Below are 20,577 nucleotides of genomic sequence, written 5' to 3'. Positions count from 1 at the left end.
GAGAGAAAGGGAGACATTGTTGTGAAATCTTATGGGCTTAATTGTAGCAATAGAATTAGACAAAGGATGATATTCTTGTTGAATCTGACTTTAAATGTCGTAGTAGAAAGGGACATTCTTGTGAAATCTGCTGGTATGAAACATATTAATAGAAAGAGACAAAGGAAGACATTCTTTGAAAACTTCTTGTGTGACTTGTAGTCGTAGAAAGAGACAAAGGAAGATGTTCTTGTGAAATCTTCTTGTGTGACTTGTAGTAGTAGAACGAAACAAAGGAAGATGTTCTTGTGAAAACTTCTAGTGTAACTTGTAGTTTTAGAAAGAGACAAAGGAAGATGTTCTTGTGAAATCTTCTTGTGTGACTTGTAGTAGTAGAACGAAACAAAGGAAGATGTTCTTGTGAAATCTTCTGTTGTCAAGTGTAGTAGTAGAAACAAAGGAAGACATTTGAGTGAAATCCTATGGTCTTAATTGTAGCAATAGAAAGAGATAAGGGGAAACATTCATGTGAAATCTACTGATGTAAAACATAGCTGTAGAAAGAGACAAAGGAAGACACTCTTGTAAAATCGTCTTTCTTGTGGGACTTGTAGTAGTACAAAGAGAAAAAGGAAGAAGTTTTTGTGAAATATGATACAGCTTAGTGTAGTTTAAGAAATAGACAAAGAAAGAAGTTCTTGTGATATCTGCTGTGAAGTGTAGTTTTAGAAATAGACAAAAAAGCCATTTGTGTGAATTATTTTGATGTGAAATGTAGTAATAAAAAGAGACAAAGTAAAACATTCTTGTGAAATGTTCTACTGCGCATTATATTGATGGGAAGTAGATTATTGAGTTTTGTGTTGTAGACTTACCTTTTACAGGCACCGGCAGAAAGATGGAACTGGACGACGTACACCGTGTGCCCTCATAACCAGGGACACATGTGCAAATCTGAACACAATCAGAGCCGGTCCGAGTGCAGGTTCCACCATTGAAACAGTAGTTCAAGGGGTCACAAGTGATAGCGCAGCAGATTATTCCATTTCCTTCAAAATTAAGTATGTGATAAATGACATTCAATCAAAACACAAATATCTATTTGAAACCAAAATAGAATTCTGCCTATTGCAGTTTGTCAATAAACACAGTGACTTTGGGCCCAATTACAAGTTGAGCAGAGTGATACCACCCACCACCCGATGTGATACCGCTCTTCCCCACTATATGTGACCGTATATTCCTGCAACCTGATTTCCCAGATGCAGTAACACTGAACCCCATTTTACCCTCTAGAAAATTCTACTGAAAAATCACTTTTAGCTTGGACTGCAAGTCTCAGTTTCCTGCTTCTTCCCGAGTCTTTTATAAGGCAAAGAGATATGACTTAATGCTCCGATTGTCAAGCCCCATCCTCCCCCCTCTGCCACCTTTCCGAACCGCCTCTTTCTACCACGAAATCCCCAAAGGCTCTCACGTACCACCTGCTTATAAAAGAAAGAATGAATCCACCTGGAATTAATATTCTCTTGGGGAATTTAGTATTGAATAAACAGGTGAGTGCAGTTATTCCTTATTTCATGGTGAATAATTTTTAATAGGCTGATTAGTGCATGGAGATACTGTAAAGGATTATAAATTCCAGAAATCAGGGGCCAGATGTACGACCAGCAAAACTGCGCCTTGCAAATTGTGACTCTTTTTCAAGTCACAATTTGAGAGGTACAATTTGCCATGTACAACAGTGTGTTTAACACTGTTTGCGATCCCAATGGGGTCGCAAATCGGATGGTCATTAAAATTAATGAGCCTCTTGCAATTTGTGAGCCCATTGGGAACAACAGGCCCTCCCAGGTATGCTGGCCTGCTGGGCTCAGCAGACCACCATGTCTGGGACTGCTTTTAATTTAAGCCGTTTTTTTTAAATGCAGCCCGTTTTCCTTAAAGAAAAACGGGATGCATTTAAAAAGAAAAAAAATTAAACGTTTTTGTTTAATTTTTTAAGGGCAGGTAGTGGTCTATTTACATTAACCCAAATATTTGTCCTGTACTCAAAGTATGGTGTGCCCTATAAATTACAAAGAATTGAATACATACCAACACATCATGGATTATACACTACATGAAGATTGAGATTGGATTTACTCTTGTAATACTTCTGACTTGGGGCCAGATGGACTAACATTAGTATTTACGATTACTAAACAGCGGATTTTTGTGATTCACTACTTGGTAAGCACAAACGCTAATGTGCTAAAATGTGCTTTACACTTTTGCTATTCCTAGGTTGCAAATAGATCTACCTCATGAATATTAATGAGATAAGTCTTTGACCCATTACGAATCTCAAAAATCACATCCATGTCTGTAATTGCTTTTACATTGTTTTTAAATATTATATCTATCTATCTATATCTATATTCACTGAAAAAACCATAGGTTTTACACACGTTATAGTTAGGAAATAGCATTTACAAAACCTATGAAATTCACTGAAAAAACCATAGGTTTGACACCAGTTATAGTTAGCTGGAAATTTTACTCGCATAAACCAATGAAATTCCCATGTTATAGTTAGTTGGACTCACTATAACTTGCGCGTGCAATGCACTGCTGATGACGTCACATATTACATCACTCATGACATGGTCAGTGACATCAGTCATGACATCACTGATGACACTATCCAGTGAATGTGTGTCTTTTAAAAAAATAAATATGTGTTATATATGTATATGTAAAAGTTGATGGAAGAATAAATGTTTAAATAAGTGATTACTTGGATGTTTTTTTTTTAATTGATTGGTTAACTGGTTTATTAAGTGTATCTTAGTGAATACATATATTAGAGAGTAATGTTTACATATTTAAATATATGTATTAGTGTTACACTTTGTGTATAAGTGGTTGCATGGGTTGGTGAGTAGCTACATGTGTATGTATATGGGTTATTAGATGTTTTTGTTAGTATCAGTATGAGTGTTTGTATGGTTTGGTGGGGGTATTACTTAACACATAGCATGAATGACTGACTCTCTCTTTGTATGTGTTTTGAAGACAGCATATGTGCAGAACTGTATGGGTGGAAGAGTGTGTATATGTGTGTGTTAGTGAGTGAATGACTGCCTCACTAGTGTCTTTATCAGTAACTACATATGTTTTAATCTAATATATGTGAATATTGATGTATATAAGTGAGTATATGTGAGAGAAAGAGATTGTAAGAGTTCCTGTTTAGATCAGTATGTGTTTCTATAACTGATTGTTTAAGAGAGTAAGTATGTGTAAGTTTCCATAGAAGTAAGGTGGTTGTGTGTGTATAGCTGTATATGCAAATAAATGGATGTTCAATAGTTTATTTGCATGTGTGAATATGTGGAGACTATCTTTTGGATGACTGTCGGTGTGTAACAGGATGTATAGGAGTATCACTACATATCATGAGTGAGTATATGTACGAGTGACTATATAGAACTGTTGATCAATGAGTGGATGTGTATATAGATGGTGGAATTATTGAATTGGTTGTTGTAACTGGTATGGGTATCTCCATTTTTTTGAAAATTTTATTTTTTATTTTTGAATATGTGTTTCAAGGGTTACATTACAGTGAAAAGAGGTCTGTCACTCTGTCACAAGGATGGTGTCATCAGTGATGTCATGACTGATGTCACTGACCATGTCATGAGTGATGTAATATGTGACGTCATCAGCAGTGCATTGCACGCGCAAGTTATAGTAAGTCCAACTAACTATAACGTGGGAATTTCATTGGTTTTATGCTAGTAAAATTTCCAGCTAACTATAACTGGTGTCAAACCTATGGTTTTTTCAGTGAATTTCATAGGTTTTGTAAATGCTATTTCCTAACTATAAAGTGTGTAAAATCTATGGTTTTTTCAGTGAATTTCATAGGTTTTTTAAATGCTACTTCCTAACTATAACGTGTTTAAAACCTATGGTTTTTTCAGTGAATATATATATATATATATATAAAATTTCTATAGCAAAATGAAACCCCTCATTTTGTTCCTTTTCAAATTAAATGTATTAAGTGTTACCACTTTATTCCAATCAAGATGACTTCAGGTGTGCCATACTTTTGTCATAAGTAAGACTGTTAGCGTTCTAGTTGTTCTTTAGAACACTCTGGGACATTCTGTCATTGGGCTATAGTTGGGCTACATCTGACTGATATTTGGGCTCTTTTGTCTCTGGTGGCCATCTTGGGAGACTGCATATCAGAATTTTTTAATGAAATATAAGAGGATTTGAGAAGTCACTCAAAATGTGCCCTAATTTTTCTTTCTTCAGCACTAATCATAATTTCTATGGCAAAATTAACCCCCTCATTTTGTTCCTTTGCAAATTAAATGTTTTAAGTGTTTAAGTGTTAACACTTTATTCCAATCAAGATGACTTCAGGTGTGCCATACTTTTGTCATAAGTAAGACTGTTAGCGCTCTAGTTGTTCTTTAGAACACTCTGGGACATTCTGTCATTGGGCTATAGTTGGGCTACATGTGGCTGATATTTGGGCTACATTTGTTTTTTTGTCTCTGGTGGCCATCTTTGGGCTACATTGGGTTACATTGGGCTACATTGGGCTACATTGGGCTACATTTGGGCTCTAACATATATATAGCCCAAAGTAGCTCAATATATATTTTTTCAAAGTTAATTTTCTCAGCAACTCCTAACAGATTTACACCATTCAAAGAAAAGCGTAATCTGCGAGCCGGACTCTACCTTTCTACCAAATTTCTTATAAATCCATTCAGCCGTTCGAGCTGTAGCCGTGTCTAAACGTCCTATGGAAAATAACATGGGGAAAACGCGTTTCGGGACCCCCTTTTATCTCAGCCCCCACTTGACGAATCCCCCCCAAACTGTCAGGGAAGGAGCGGAGCGGAGCAGGCCATCTTCTTTGAGAAATTCGCAAAGATTCGTCCACCGGCGCCAAAGTTATTCTCAATAGAATGTTGCGGATTCCTATGGAAACTAGGTCCTAACTATAACTACCTACTGGCGACCACCAGTAGGTAATCTATATATATATATATATATATATATATATATATATATATATATATATATATATATATATATATATATATATATATATATATATATATATATATATATATATATATATATATATATATATATATATATGTGTGTGTGTGTATATATATATATACATATATATATATATATATGTATATATCTGTGTATATATATATATATATATATATATATATGTGTATATATATATATATTTATATACACACACACTCACACACATCTATATATGTATATATATAATTTTTTTAAATGCAGCCCATTTTCCTTAAAGGAAAACGGGATCCACTGACTGCTATTAAAAAAAATAATTCACCCAATCTCTAGGGGGAAGGGTTCCCTTGAGGACCCCAAGTTGGTGGTTAAATGCAAAACTTTTGTGACCATATTTCGGTCACAAAACATTTGTACATACCAATACAAATCGGCATTAGGAAGCAATACCCCAAACAAGCCCCTTTGAAATACTGAATCGCAAACTCAAATTGCGATTCGGTAACAGCTTATCAAGTCGCAATTTCAGATTTGTACATAGGCAAAGGCATTTTTGGGTTCTAAACAGCCTGATTCTGCGAATCAGCTCATTTGCGAAGGCAAAAATGTTATATCTGTCTCTTATACTTCAATCCAGGAGTAAGCCATTAGCTATAGAAAACTCTCTGTGAATCCGTCCCATTGTGTTTACAATTACTTTTCTAGTCACACTGGGTGGTCCACAAGTCATTTCCACCTGCAGCAAACAGCAGATGTGTGAATGTCTGTCTTAATAATTTGCAACGGAGATCACCTTTTAAAAGTAGTGCCAAGAGCAATGGGGATCATTCACAGAACTAACTTAAGACAAAATCCTAAACTTACTACTTTTGGTATTCACAGAAGTTAGAATTTTGCCTTAAGTTTGTCTTAAGACAGACTTAAGACAGACTTAAGACAGACTTAAGACAAAATCCTAACTTAAGTCTGTCTTAAAACAGACTTAAGACAGACATAGGTTAGGATTTTGTCTTAAGTCTGTTTTAAGACAAAATCCTAACTTCTGTGAATACCAAAAGTAGTAAGTTTAGGATTTTGTCTCAAGTTAGTTCTGTGAATCGGGCCCAATATGCTTACAAAGAGCTGGAGTCAAATTAATTGTTGTCTTGATCATCAGGAGATGGTCTTGAGTAGGCCTACGACTCCTGAACAAGAACCTCTTCAATAGTGAGAGGGCAAAGTATGAGTAAAGGAGGAGGAGAAGTGCATTGGGCTTACCTTGGTATCCAGAGTTACAGGTGCAAGAGTAACTTCCAATGGAGTTAGTACAAGTCGCATCCTTATGGCATGGGCTCTTCAAGCACTCATCTATGTCAATGCAAGATGTCCCATTTCCTAAAGAAGGTCAACAAAGCAATCAGAGGAGTGGACATATGTGAGTTTCTAAACGTAAGATGTGGGTGATGTGTTGCGTGAGTTACAGAGCATTTAAGAAACATGATTGAGTTACCTTGGAATCCGGTATTACAAGTGCAAGTGTAACTTCCAACGGTGTTAGAGCATGTGGCATTTATGTGGCATGGGCGGCTCAAACACTCATCTACATCACTGCAAGATGTTCCATTACCTAAAGAGGGTCAATAAAACATTCAGGAGAGTGGTTATATACCAGTCATTGTATGTATCCTGTGTATGGAGTGTAACATGACTTTCAGAGTATTTGAGTAGAACCTCACTTGAGTTACCTTGGAATCCGGTATTACAAGTGCAAGTGTAACTTCCATCGGTGTTAGCGCAGGAAGCATTTTTGTGGCATGGGCTGGTCAAACACTCATTTACATCACTGCAAAATGTCCCGTTACCTAAAGGGAAGAAATAAAGTATTCAGGGGAGTGGGTATATACTAGTCATTGTATGTATCCTGCAGATTGAATGTGACATAACGTATAGAATATTTAAGAAGACCCTCGCTTGAGTTACCTTGGTATCCTGAGTTACAGGTGCATGTGTAACTTCCAATAGTGTTGTTGCAGGTGGCATTTATGTGGCAGGGGCTGGTCAAACACTCATTTATATCACTGCAAAATGTTCCATTACCTAAAGAGGATCCATAAAACATTCAGGAGAGTGGCTATATACCATTCATTGTATGTATCCTGTGTATGGAGTGTAACATGACTTTCAGAGTATTTGAGTAGAACCTCTTTTGAGTTACCTTGGAATCCAGGGTTACAGGTGCAAGTGTAACTTCCATCGGTGTTAGCGCAGGTTGCATTTTTGTGGCATGGGCTGGTCAAACACTCATTTACATCACTGCAAAACGTCCCGTTACCTAAAGGGAAGCAATAAAGTATTCGAGGGAGTGGGTATATACTAGTCAGTGTATGTATCCTGTGGATTAAATGTGACATAACTTATAGATTATTTAAGAAGACCCTCGCTTGAGTTACCTTGGTATCCTGAGTTACAGGTGCATGTGTAACTTCCAATAGTGTTGTTGCAGGTCGCGTATTTGTGGCATGCGCTGTTCACCACACACTCATCTACATCACTGCAAGATGTCCCATTACCTAAAAAGATGGAACAAAGTATTCAGAGACCAGAGAAGTGGCGTTAGGCTAATCACTGTGGGGCTTATTTACAAGCCCCTTGCGCAGCCAGTACGTCACTTTTTCCCATATTAAAAGAGATGAACCGTTGGCGCAGGGGGCTTGTAAATAAGACCCTATGGGGCAGATTTATGTTAACTGGCGCATCCCCAGGGATGCGCCAGTTAATGTGCGCCACAGTGCGCCACAGCTCCGCCACCCATGGTGCGCCGCATTTACAATGCGGCGCACCATGGGGCAAAAACGGCACAGATGCGTGACGCATCTGTGCCGTAAAGGCGGTGCATTGCTGGAGTTGAGTCGCAAGCGCGACACAGCTCCAGCAAGGCTCGGGGGTGCCCTATCTGACCAATGCTGCATCAAGACCTACGCCTGCTTCAAGCAGGCGCAGGCTTTTGACGCAGCATTGGCCTGAAAGTGACTGAGTGAAATCTTATAGATTTCACTCAGCCACTTTTGCGAGGCCCACCTGCCCCGGAACGCCCACCCTGCGCCGGAACGCCCACATGTGGCGCAGGGCTTTACAACGTGACGCATCTGCCTAGATGCGTCACGTTGTAAATTGTTCGTAGGGATGCGCCACGTTTACGCCGCCTTGCGTGACGCAACAGCGGCGTAAACGTGGCGCAAGGGCCTCATAAATCTGCCCCTATGTGTGTACTGTGGATGTAGTGCAACATGCCATACTCAATATGTAAGACCCATGCCTGAGTGACCTAGCTATCCAAGGTTACTTGAGCATGTGTGCTGTAACCCTTGATAAAGGAAGAAAACACTGGTTTAGTTGATGTTCTAGGAACAACATCAGGGAGCTCACAAAGTGTGGGTTTTTAAAGCTAATTACTATATAATTGCCTTTGGTAATTTTTGATTTCAAAGTTACCTTCCAAACATTTTACTTCATGTTATACAGTACATGTGTAGATTTTCTCAGTCACTTTCTTTTTCCAGATGTGTTCCTGCATTTTTGTTTTCATGTAACTTATGCCTCATGCCTTGCGCATACTGCAAACAGAGTTGGATATAAACCAAACTATCAAATAAATATACAAAAAGAAAGTAGATGTGTGTTCTTGACAGCACAACTGAGAGCTCTGGAGTTAAGACTGAAGGAAGTGGTTCCACCAAACTCCAAATGGCTTCTCATTTACTTCATATGGACCTTGATAATGTATGTCACCATGTGGGAACAGTGGGGCATATTACCAACAACTAGCGATAATTATCGCTATGTTGGTTTAGCGGCAATATTTTTATCGCCAAGATGCGGCGATTTTTATCGCTTAGGAACCTTGCTATTATCAAGGTTTATCTCCTAAGCGATAAAAATCGGCCGAAATGCATGAATATCGCTGAAAAGTCAGCGATATTCATGCATTACCGAGCTAATGCTCTTAGCCATGTTATCCACCTACCATTGGATAACATGGCTAAGAACTGCTCAGGGCAGGTGTTAGCTTTTGGAGATATTCGCGCTTAGTGCGAATATCTCCAAAAGTTGGTAATAGGAGATAGCGATGTTAGCGACTGTTTCCAGTCGCTAACATCTTGGCACGCCCACTTTGCATGTCATTAGTGATAAATATCTCTGACATGCAAAGCGGTGCCCAAGATGGTGGCTATCTCCTACTAGCTGTCGCTAACTGGTGTTAGCGACAGCTAGGTAATAGGAAGATCATTTTATCTCTGCTTTCTTGGCTTTTAAAGACAAAAAAGCGGAGATAAACCCCCTTGATAATATGCCCCAGTGTTCTTATGACATGCTTCCTTATCCAGTCCTTGGCCTTTGTCGAGATCATATTAAGCAACAACAAGTATGTGTCAATTGTCATTACAATTCCACAGGAGAGCTTGGAGAAGAATTACAGAATTGTTTTGAAAAATGAAAAGAGCCAAGGAAAATAATTACTGGGATGGCCACTTAAGAAAAGAGGTTTTGCATCTGCACTTATTTTCTTGTTTTGTTCTTTTTAAGAAAATTGATCTCCTTTTATATAGGAGACACCCACCTAGCTCAGTACAGAATGAGAGGACCACCACTATGGAACAGGGGTCCTTCTACTAATGGACCTATGGTGATCATGGCATTACTTCAACTGTCAGATACTCAGTAGCCCCTTCACCTCTACTTGGGGCAGTAGTACCATAAGTCTTACAGAATGGTACTAGTTACACCAATTTCCAATGACCCCTCATTTGCATCAACTGGACATTTTGCTCAAAGGATGAGAGAAGAACATGCAGCACTAATTCATGTGTAGACCTGAAGAGGACGGATTGGAAGATAATTGAAACCAATATTTACCAGTAAATCCAGGTTTGCAGGTGCATGTGAAGCTTCCGATGGTGTTTGCGCATGTTGCATTTGATGAGCAGGGGCTTCCGATACACTCATCTAGATCACAGAAGGTTCCATTGCCTGAGACAAAAAAAAGATGCAAACTATTCATTGGTTTCAATCCCTGTTGGAGCATTCTCTATCTGCATGCAGCATTCAAGCAGCACACATATATCCTATCATGAGGAAGTAGAATGTGACACTAGGACAGAGGAGGAAATAGCACTCAAAGAATGGAGAGTTGAAGGAGTGTCAAACCTCACCTTTGACGTCAAAATATCAATTCACAAACGTAGCCTCACCCTAATAAGTATTAGAGAAAAAAGTATTGAGTGGACAAAATATTGTGTTGAAAATATCAAGTACAAAGATATTGTGAAGGTAGATTTCTATAGGCAAGCAAAGTTTTACTGTATATAACCCCACATATATGTACCTTGACTATATATATATATATATATATATATATATATATATATATATATATATATATATAATATATATATATATACATACGGTACTTAGATGTGGAGTTAAGAACAGTAAATTGATACTTACCTATTTGCAATTACCTTCTCGATATTTTGGTCCTCCATGTTTTTGACATGATATTCTGTCGATATGATATTTTTGTTTCCAATATTTTGTCAGAAAACCCTAATATAGGGCCCGATTAGGATCGCGGACGGACTTGAGTCCGTCCGCGACCCATGAGGAGGAGGGAACGTCCGCAGGGGCTGCGGCGTTCCCTCCGAGCAGATTAGGATGTGACCGCCAGGGTGGCGGTCACATCCTCTATCTTTAACATTGTGGCGGGTGCAGCTTCAAGCTGCACCCGCCGCAAGGTTAAAAATGCATGCATCGCATTTGCATGCACAAAGCAGCAGGCACCGCGCAGTGCCTGCTGCTTTGTGCACGAGAATGCTGGGGGGTACCATAAGTACCCCCCATGTGCACCCCCCACCCCCCTTCACCCAGGGGGCCCACAACGGGCCCCCGAAATGAAAGTCTGTATGCTTTTCCACGGCAGAAAAGCCGCCGCGGAAAAGCATGTCTTTCCCACCATCCTAATATGCCTGGCGGTGTCTGATAGACACCGCCAGCCATGTAGAAGCTTTTCCGCCACGGTCGGAAGGCGACCGCGGCAGAAAAGCTTCGGACGGTCTTCCTGACCCCGCAGTCATCCTAATCTGGCGGGGGGGTCTTTGTAGGCTCCACAGCGGTTTTTCCGCATCCTCCAAGCCGGCGGACACTTCCGCCGGCCCGGAGGATGCGGAAAAACCGCAATCCTAATCGGCCCCATAGACTCTGAAATGTTCTTATGGCAGTTTTTATTATAATATACCCATACCTACCTTGATGACACTTCAGGAGTCGGTATCATTGTTACGATAGACATATGGGTCAATTGTGTTTCGAGTCGATAATGTTACAACATTCAATGGGTATTTCAGGGATGGGCAGTAACATCACAGTGCAGTGTATGTGTCATATGAAGACAATCAAGCAGTTATCATTTGACAGCAGCTCAAGCATAGTAGAAAGTTTTAGTTAAATTGTTCATTTATTATTTATGCAGTTTTCTGAGGCACAAATCTGGCCCAATGGCATTAGAGCATTTCACAAAGAATCAAAACTAAATTCCACATATTAATAAACAAACTCATTAAACATGCCACTGGGGTAAAAATCAACAAACAGTGCTAACAGAGGCAGAACAAAATAACACAAAAGATAGAGAAAACAGAAGGAAAATAGTCATAGGACAATGGGAAGAACTATGAACAGTCAAAGGGTGCAATCAAGATGTGTGATGTGAGTGGAACAGTAGGTTTTTAGTCTCTTTTTATTAAAGTTGAAAACAAGTGATAAAGCTTGTTGAATTCTACATTTCGCAAACCTCGGTGCCTGCCAGAGATTTTTTAATTCTCAGACAAATAAGAGGATGCAGATATATGTAGAGCTTTGTGGGTGATGCAGTCTGTCTTAAATTGTGCTTATGCATCAACTGGAAGGCATTGTGGTGTTAGAAGAACAGGAATATTCTGTCAAATTTCTTGAATCGAGAAGTGAAACAAGCTGCCGCATGCAGCACAGCTCTAAGTGGGGTTAGAAGAATGCTTGGTAGACTGGTGTGAAGCAGATTTCAATAATCAAATCTAGAAAGAACATGTTTTTTTCAGGAATAAACCACCAGAAACCCCAACACAACCCAAGGTGCAGACTTTTGCTCTTGGCCATAGCAGAGAGTTGTCTCTGTAGGTTAGGTCTGTTGTCAGGGGTGACAACTAGACCTTTTGTGCTATCCATAATAGATGGTTTACAATCCAGGAGGGTGAAGGAGTTGATCTGCAGCTGGACAGGCTAGTTGGAGTGATTCAGGTCGCTGCACAAAAACGCCATCTTGGTGGGTTGTGTTCTAGGTGATAATTGGACATTCATCTTTGAACATTATCCTGGGTGAAATGTCATTCAGGGATGAAATCTTAAAAGAGATCTGGATGTTATCAGCAGATTGATAATAAAGTATCCTGAAGAACACTCAAAATGGAAGCAGATAAACATTAAACTGTACTGGTGACAGAATAGAGGCATGCGGGCCGGCTGAATTAGACTGACATCACTATATTGAGAACAACTTATTTTAACTGTTTAAGTTCAGTTTGACAAATGGGAGGTAAACTGGTGATTACCATAGTGCACTCCCCTACACACCCACAGACCTCGGAGCCCAAGTTTAGTGTGCCTGAAAACTTCCAACAACTTGAATTTGCCCTGGCCTTGTCATTGTGGGCATGTTTACAGTAAGCCAAACAAGAACTACTGCAGAATTGGGTAGAAAAGCCCCTGGAACCTTCACCCCATTGTGTATGAAGTGTCCAGGAGGCACCCCAATCCACTCGCTGGTGTCAGGCATAAATGTGGCATTCTAATGTCACATCCTCAGTGGGAAACATCCTTAACCACGCAGTCTTAACCACGACCTGCTTTTACAATGCAGTCCCTACCCTGACTGCGACATTATGATGTGTTCCTTTACCACACAATTTGGTAAAATGACTAGCTTTAGGGAACACAGTGGTGCACTGGTGTTGGATATTAAGTCCAACACCTTCCCTTCTGATACACCCACTGGAGCTGGAATCAAATTTACACTATTCCAAAGTCCATAGCCCCCGTAAGGCAACCCTTTCTTGGCCTCTTGGTTGCCCAGTGGAAAGGACCCACTAAGTGTCCGATTAAAAGTTTGACCGGGCAGAGGCGGGACTTTCTTTGTCCTTGGCTGTATTTCCTTTGCCTTTCCCACAGCAGTACCTATAAAATAGATACCACACTGGGAACATCAAAGGAAGTTCCAGCATGGCATGGACTGAAAGCTCCATGCTGTGCTGGAACCTCTGTGCATGACCACAGGGAGGCACATGTTGTGCCCCCCTGTGTGCATCCACAAGGCATGAGGCCCTGCAGGCCCCCTTCCTTTCTTCACCACCAATATTTGCATGGAGGAAAGACCTTCATGACCAGGGAAGGAGCGGTTGTACATCTTCTTCGTTTTGGGGCGAGGAACTACACACAGAAACAGATATGTCATTCTGATAGGCAGAATTAATCCCTTCGGCTCAGAATGAGCCGATCATGGGAAGATTCATGGGACGAGCCACTTGGGTCTTCCTTCAGAGACGGATTGTGGTTATGGGAAACTAGATACAAAATCGGAAGCTGATGTTAGTTGTCTAAAGAGAGTCATATGGGATTTATTATGGAAAATAGAAAGAGCTGCATGCTAGCTTCCAAGGTTGGGACTGTAGTCAAAAGTTATATGATAGTTGGGAGCTGGCAATTGCTTCTTCAGCAGGTAGCCCGGTAAAAAGGGCAAAAACTACTGCATTTTACCTGAAGCAGACACATTTTTGCCCTTTAGTACAGAACATCTGTGCCAGATGATACTTACAGGTGGGATAGAACCCCAGTATCATCCTCCAAAGCAGGGACTAGCCTGGATTAGGATATGGAGTCTACATCCCACCGGAACCCTAGAAACATGGCAAAAGTGCCTCCAAGTTCTGGTAACAAACACTTCTACCTGGAGGTGGGGCCTCTCTGTAAGTTGTAAGGAATCAGCCCAGTTTCACAATGTATAGAAACAGACAAACCTGCAGGAAAGTGGAGCTGAATGAAATAGGACCCAATCACAAAAGGAGAGATGGACCTCATTTGAATACATACCAACACATTATGGATTATACACTACATGAAGATTGTGATTGGACTTACTCTTGTAATGCTTCTGACTTGGGGCCAGATGGGCTAACATTAGTATTTACGATTACTAAACATGGGATTTTTCTGATTCACTATTTGGTAAGCACAAACGGTAATGTGCTAAAGTGTGTTTTACACTTTTTACTATTCCTAGGTTGCAAATAGATCTACCTCATGAATCTTAATGAGGTAAGTCTTAGTTTTTGACCCATTAGGCATCTCAAAAATCACATCCATGTCTGTGATTGCTTTTAAATTGCTTTTAAATATTATATATATATATGTATATATATATTTTCCATTGCTGGTTCCTTTAGCCACTCAGACAGCGCTCAAAGCGAGTGCGGCGCCCTGCAGCTGAACCACGCTGCTAATCCATTTGTCACAGCTCCCTCGCGAAGGAACAGATTGGGTCGCACTCCACGGGTTGTTTTTTGCAATTTTTTTTATTTTCTCATTACATTCCACAGGCAGATATTACGATCTACGCGTTTCGGTATTTCAAATACCTTGCTCACGATCAACCGTTCACTTGACTCCCCCTCCCTGATATACTTGCATTGCATTGTATACATTACATCACTTCCTGTTAGGGGTTTGCCAGTGCCTCATAGCTTTATGGGATATGTAGTTTTTTGATGAATTTTACTAACTTGTTAGACTTACTCCCTATTTGCCCATTATTATGCAATTTTCACATCACAATAATTATGATCCAAGATATACAGACACGTTAATAATGAGAGGATCCCTCTGGTGGGACTCGTTAGTTAATAAGCAGTTACGATATTTTCTACTAATAATTTCTCCAGTGGGATGACTTTACTTTTGTCATTATGTTTGTGATTTGACAGTTTCAATACAAAAAGCAGTGACTTAGGTATCATTGAGTAATCTAAATTAGATTATTATTGCCCCTTAGTGGGACTACCTTCTTGTCACAGATGTTTCACCCTATGGTTTTTTCTAGTCCACAACATAGCGTTAAGGTCCCATTTATTGAACTCAGACATTGGTAACATTTTCATTCTCACCATTTTACATTTTACGTGTCATACCCAGTCATGATACTGTGAATATATATTGGGCAACAAACAATTTATCACAGCGAAACTCTCACAAATGTATATATAACTCTTCTGACTGGTTCAACCCATAGGGTGTTAGGGTTCGTAGGTTTAGGATATGGCGGGATTCCTTATGTCTCAGGAGCCTTTCTCTGTCTCCCCCTCTTTCTTTCTTGGGGACACTTTCTAGACCAAAGAATTTTAGTTGGCTCCAGTCACTTCGATGATGTAGTTCCATGTGTTTAGCTATTGCATTAGCCTTGTCTTTATGAATAGTCGCACGAACGTGCTCAAGGATGCGTTTTTTTAGTTCGCACACTGTGCTGCCCACATACCTCATGGGGCATGGACATTCGACGACATACACAACATGTGTTGTTTTGCAGGTGATCAGTTCCTTTATCTCCCAGTTTTTTTTGTTCGACATTTGCACTTGTTTGGTCGGTTTGGCAATCTGACACGCCTTGCAGGCATAGCATTTCACAAACCCCGTTGTTTTTAGCCACTCATCTTTTTTTGTTGTTTTTTTAAAGTGGCTATGAATAAGATGATCTTTGAGGTTCTTTGCTCTTCTGTAGGTGATCGTCGGGTGTGATCCCATAATGTCTTTCACTGTTTCATCCAATTGAAGAATTTTCCAATTGCGTTTGAGAATGTTTGCAATTCTTTTGCTTTCATTTGAAAAGTTCATTATCATGCGTATTGGTTCTGATTCCTCTGTTGGTTTTTTGGATTTTCTTTGAAGACATTCCTCTCTGCTCTTTTGATCCGTTCTTTCCCAGCATTTTTTCACTATGCCGTTGTTATATTTGCGTTTTTTGAATCTCTCCGAGGTTGCAGTGCTATGTTTTTCCCATTCATCCTTTTCGCTGCAAATCCTGCGGATTCTCAAGAATTCCCCGTACGGGATACTGCTGATCAGGGATTGCTGGTGGAAGCTGGTTGCTTCTAGTGTGGCATTGGTGGCAGTACATTTACGATGCAATGTTGTGTGTATTTGACGCTCTCGTATGTAGATCTCTGTGTCCAGAAATACAATCCTCTCATTGCTCATTACATAGCTGAACTTGAGGTTTGGTATGCTGTTATTCATGATGTCGAAGTATTTCTGAAATTCTTCTTTGCTGCCATCCCAAATGATGAGTAAGTCATCTATATATCGGGTCCAGCTTATTACTTTGTTCAGTGATGTTTCGTTGCTGTTACTCCAAGCAATTTCCTTCTCCCACCATCCCATCGCTAAACAGGCATAGCTGGGACTGAAGGAAAATCCCATCGCCGTCCCGCTGTTTTGGCAGTATAGTTCATCCCCAAACATAAAGATGTTTCTTGTCAGGCAGATCTGGATCATGTCCAAGATCATTTGGTTGTGATTTGCAAAATCCATTTTCCTTTCCTTTAGGAAGTAGTTGCAGGCTGTCAGACCCATGTCATTCCCTATGTTGGTATAGAGGGAAATGACGTCCATGAATACCAAGTAGTATGTGTCTTGCCATGGGGTTTCTCAAGTGACAAGAAACATCTTTATGTTTGGGGATGAACTATACTGCCAAAACAGCGGGACGGCGATGGGATTTTCCTTCAGTCCCAGCTATGCCTGTTTAGCGATGGGATGGTGGGAGAAGGAAATTGCTTGGAGTAACAGCAACGAAACATCACTGAACAAAGTAATAAGCTGGACCCGATATATAGATGACTTACTCATCATTTGGGATGGCAGCAAAGAAGAATTTCAGAAATACTTCGACATCATGAATAACAGCATACCAAACCTCAAGTTCAGCTATGTAATGAGCAATGAGGGGATTGTATTTCTGGACACAGAGATCTACATACGAGAGCGTCAAATACACACAACATTGCATCGTAAATGTACTGCCACCAATGCCACACTAGAAGCAACCAGCTTCCACCAGCAATCCCTGATCAGCAGTATCCCGTACGGGGAATTCTTGAGAATCCGCAGGATTTGCAGCGAAAAGGATGAATGGGAAAAACATAGCACTGCAACCTCGGAGAGATTCAAAAAACGCAAATATAACAACGGCATAGTGAAAAAATGCTGGGAAAGAACGGATCAAAAGAGCAGAGAGGAATGTCTTCAAAGAAAATCCAAAAAACCAACAGAGGAATCAGAACCAATACGCATGATAATGAACTTTTCAAATGAAAGCAAAAGAATTGCAAACATTCTCAAACGCAATTGGAAAATTCTTCAATTGGATGAAACAGTGAAAGACATTATGGGATCACACCCGACGATCACCTACAGAAGAGCAAAGAACCTCAAAGATCATCTTATTCATAGCCACTTTAAAAAAACAACAAAAAAAGATGAGTGGCTAAAAACAACGGGGTTTGTGAAATGCTATGCCTGCAAGGCGTGTCAGATTGCCAAACCGACCAAACAAGTGCAAATGTCGAACAAAAAAAACTGGGAGATAAAGGAACTGATCACCTGCAAAACAACACATGTTGTGTATGTCGTCAAATGTCCATGCCCCATGAGGTATGTGGGCAGCACAGTGTGCGAACTAAAAAAACGCATCCTTGAGCACGTTCGTGCGACTATTCATAAAGACAAGGCTAATGCAATAGCTAAACACATGGAACTACATCATCGAAGTGACTGGAGCCAACTAAAATTCTTTGGTCTAGAAAGTGTCCCCAAGAAAGAAAGAGGGGGAGACAGAGAAAGGCTCCTGAGACAAAAGGAATCCCGCCATATCCTAAACCTACGAACCCTAACACCCTATGGGTTGAACCAGTCAGAAGAGTTATATATACATTTGTGAGAGTTTCGCTGTGATAAATTGTTTGTTGCCCAATATATATTCACAGTATCATGACTGGGTATGACACGTAAAATGTAAAATGGTGAGAATGAAAATGTTACCAATGTCTGAGTTCAATAAATGGGACCTTAACGCTATGTTGTGGACTAGAAAAAAACGATAGGGTGAAACATCTGTGACAAGAAGGTAGTCCCACTAAGGGGCAATAATAATCTAATTTAGATTACTCAATGATACCTAAGTCACTGCTTTTTGTATTGAAACTGTCAAATCACAAACATAATGACAAAAGTAAAGTCATCCCACTGGAGAAATTATTAGTAGAAAATATCGTAACTGCTTATTAACTAACGAGTCCCACCAGAGGGATCCTCTCATTATTAACGTGTCTGTATATCTTGGATCATAATTATTGTGATGTGAAAATTGCATAATAATGGGCAAATAGGGAGTAAGTCTAACAAGTTAGTAAAATTCATCAAAAAACTACATATCCCATAAAGCTATGAGGCACTGGCAAACCCCTAACAGGAAGTGATGTAATGTATACAATGCAATGCAAGTATATCAGGGAGGGAGTCAAGTGAACGGTTGATCGTGAGCAAGGTATTTGAAATACCGAAACGCGTAGATCGTAATATCTGCCTGTGGAATGTAATGAGAAAATAAAAAAAATTGCAAAAAACAACCCGTGGAGTGCGACCCAATCTGTTCCTTCGCAAGGGAGCTGTGACAAATGTATATATATATATATATATATATATATATATATATATATATATATATATATACACACACATACACACACACACACACATCTATATATGTATATGTATATATATATATATATATATAATTCTTTTTTTAAATGCAGCCATTTTCCTTAAATGACAGCGGGATGCACTACCTGCTATTAAAAAATGTTTATTCACCCAATCTTTAGGGGGAAGGGTTCCCTTTAGGACCCCTTCCTATTTGCGAATGAGTTACCACCAACTCCACGTTGGTGGTAAAATGCAAAAGTTGTGTGACCATATTTCGCAAAACATTTGTACATACCAATGCAAATCTGTATAAGTAAGCAATGCCCCAAACACGCCCCTTTCAAATACTGATTTGCAAACTCAAATTGCGATAACAGCTTCTCAAGTCGCAATTTCAGCTTTGTACATAGGAAAAGGCATTTTTGGGTTTGTAAATAGTCTGATTCTGCCAATCGGCTCATATGCGAAGGCAAAAATTTTACATCTGTCTCTTACTCCTTTAATGCAGGAGTAAGCCATTAGCTATAGAAAACTATTTGTGAATCCGTCCCATTGTGTTTACTATTACTTTTCTAGTCACACTGGGTGGTCCACAAATAATTTTCACCTGCAGCAAAGAACAGATGTGAGAATGTCTGTCTTAATCATTTGCCACAGAATATCACCTTTTAAAAGTAGTGCCAAGAGCAATATGCTTACAAGGAGCTGGAATCAAATTAATTGATGCCTTGATCATCAGGAGATGGTCTTGACTAGGCCTGAGGCTCCTGAAGAAGAACCTCTTCAAAAGTGAGAGGGCAAAATATGAGTAAAGGAGGAGGGCAACTGCATTGGGCTTAACTTGGTATCCAGAGTTACAGGTGCAAGAGTAACTTCCAATAGAGTTAGTACAAGTCGCATCCTTATGGCATGGGCTCTTCAAGCACTCATCTATGTCAATGCAAGATGTCCCATTAACTAAAGAAGGTCAACAAAGCAATCAGAGGAGTGGACATATATGCGTTTCTAAACGTAATATGTGGGTGACTGGTTACGTGAGTTACAGAGCATTTAAGAACCGTGCTTGAGTTACCTTGGAATCCGGTATTACAAGTGCAAGTGTAACTTCCAACGGTGTTAGCGCAGGTAGCATTTTTGTGGCATGGGTTGCTCAAACACTCATTTACATCACTGCAAAATGTCCCGTTACCTAAAGGGAAGATATAAAGTATTCAGGGGAGTGGGTATATACTTTTCATTGTGTGTATCCTGCGGATTAAATGTGACATAACTTATAGAATATTTAAGAAGACCCTCGCTTGAGTTACCTTGGTATCCTGAGTTACAGGTGCATGTGTAACTTCCAATAGTGTTGTTGCAGGTCGCGTATTTGTGGCATGTGCTGTTCACCACACACTCATCTACATCACTGCAAGATGTTCCATTACCTAAAAAGGATCCATAAAACATTCAGGAGAGTGCTATATACCAGTCATTGTATGTATCCTGTGTATGCAGTGTAACATGACTTTCAGAGTATTTGAGTAGAACCTCACTTGAGTTACCTTGGAATCCGGTATTACAAGTGCAAGTGTAACTTCCATCGGTGTTAGCGCAGGTCGCATTTTTGTGGCATGGGCTGGTGAAACACTCATTTACATCACTGCAAAATGTCCCGTTGCCTAAAGGGAAGCAATAAAGTATTCAGGGGAGTCGGTATATACTAGT

General features: G+C 39.9%; 1 protein-coding gene and 1 long non-coding RNA gene across 2 annotated transcripts in view; both read right to left on the bottom strand.

Annotated features, from left to right (window-relative positions):
• Positions 1-8,608, bottom strand: part of LOC144792127 (uncharacterized) — a 69,548-nt gene extending 60,940 nt beyond the window's left edge. The window contains exons 1-8 of the mRNA XM_078667001.1: positions 8,560-8,608; positions 7,485-7,604; positions 7,250-7,366; positions 7,015-7,131; positions 6,780-6,896; positions 6,545-6,661; positions 6,313-6,429; positions 855-1,028 (exon numbers count right to left, since the gene is read on the bottom strand). Of these exons, the coding sequence (XP_078523127.1) occupies positions 855-1,028; positions 6,313-6,429; positions 6,545-6,661; positions 6,780-6,896; positions 7,015-7,131; positions 7,250-7,366; positions 7,485-7,604; positions 8,560-8,608 (928 nt within the window). The remainder of the gene's footprint in view (positions 1-854; positions 1,029-6,312; positions 6,430-6,544; positions 6,662-6,779; positions 6,897-7,014; positions 7,132-7,249; positions 7,367-7,484; positions 7,605-8,559) is intronic.
• A 1,336-nt stretch (positions 8,609-9,944) lies between these two features.
• Positions 9,945-20,533, bottom strand: LOC144792798 (uncharacterized). The gene is made up of 4 exons (XR_013602619.1): positions 20,415-20,533; positions 20,178-20,297; positions 19,943-20,059; positions 9,945-10,062 (listed from the first exon to the last, which is right to left on the bottom strand). It is a non-coding gene; the product is annotated as an uncharacterized LOC144792798 (long non-coding RNA).
• Positions 20,534-20,577: the final 44 nt, after the last annotated feature.

This window comes from Lissotriton helveticus, chromosome 11, assembly GCF_964261635.1.
Source record: "Lissotriton helveticus chromosome 11, aLisHel1.1, whole genome shotgun sequence".
In the NCBI taxonomy this organism is placed as follows: domain Eukaryota; kingdom Metazoa; phylum Chordata; class Amphibia; order Caudata; family Salamandridae; genus Lissotriton; species Lissotriton helveticus.
This window is presented reverse-complemented; position numbering and strand designations above follow the sequence as displayed.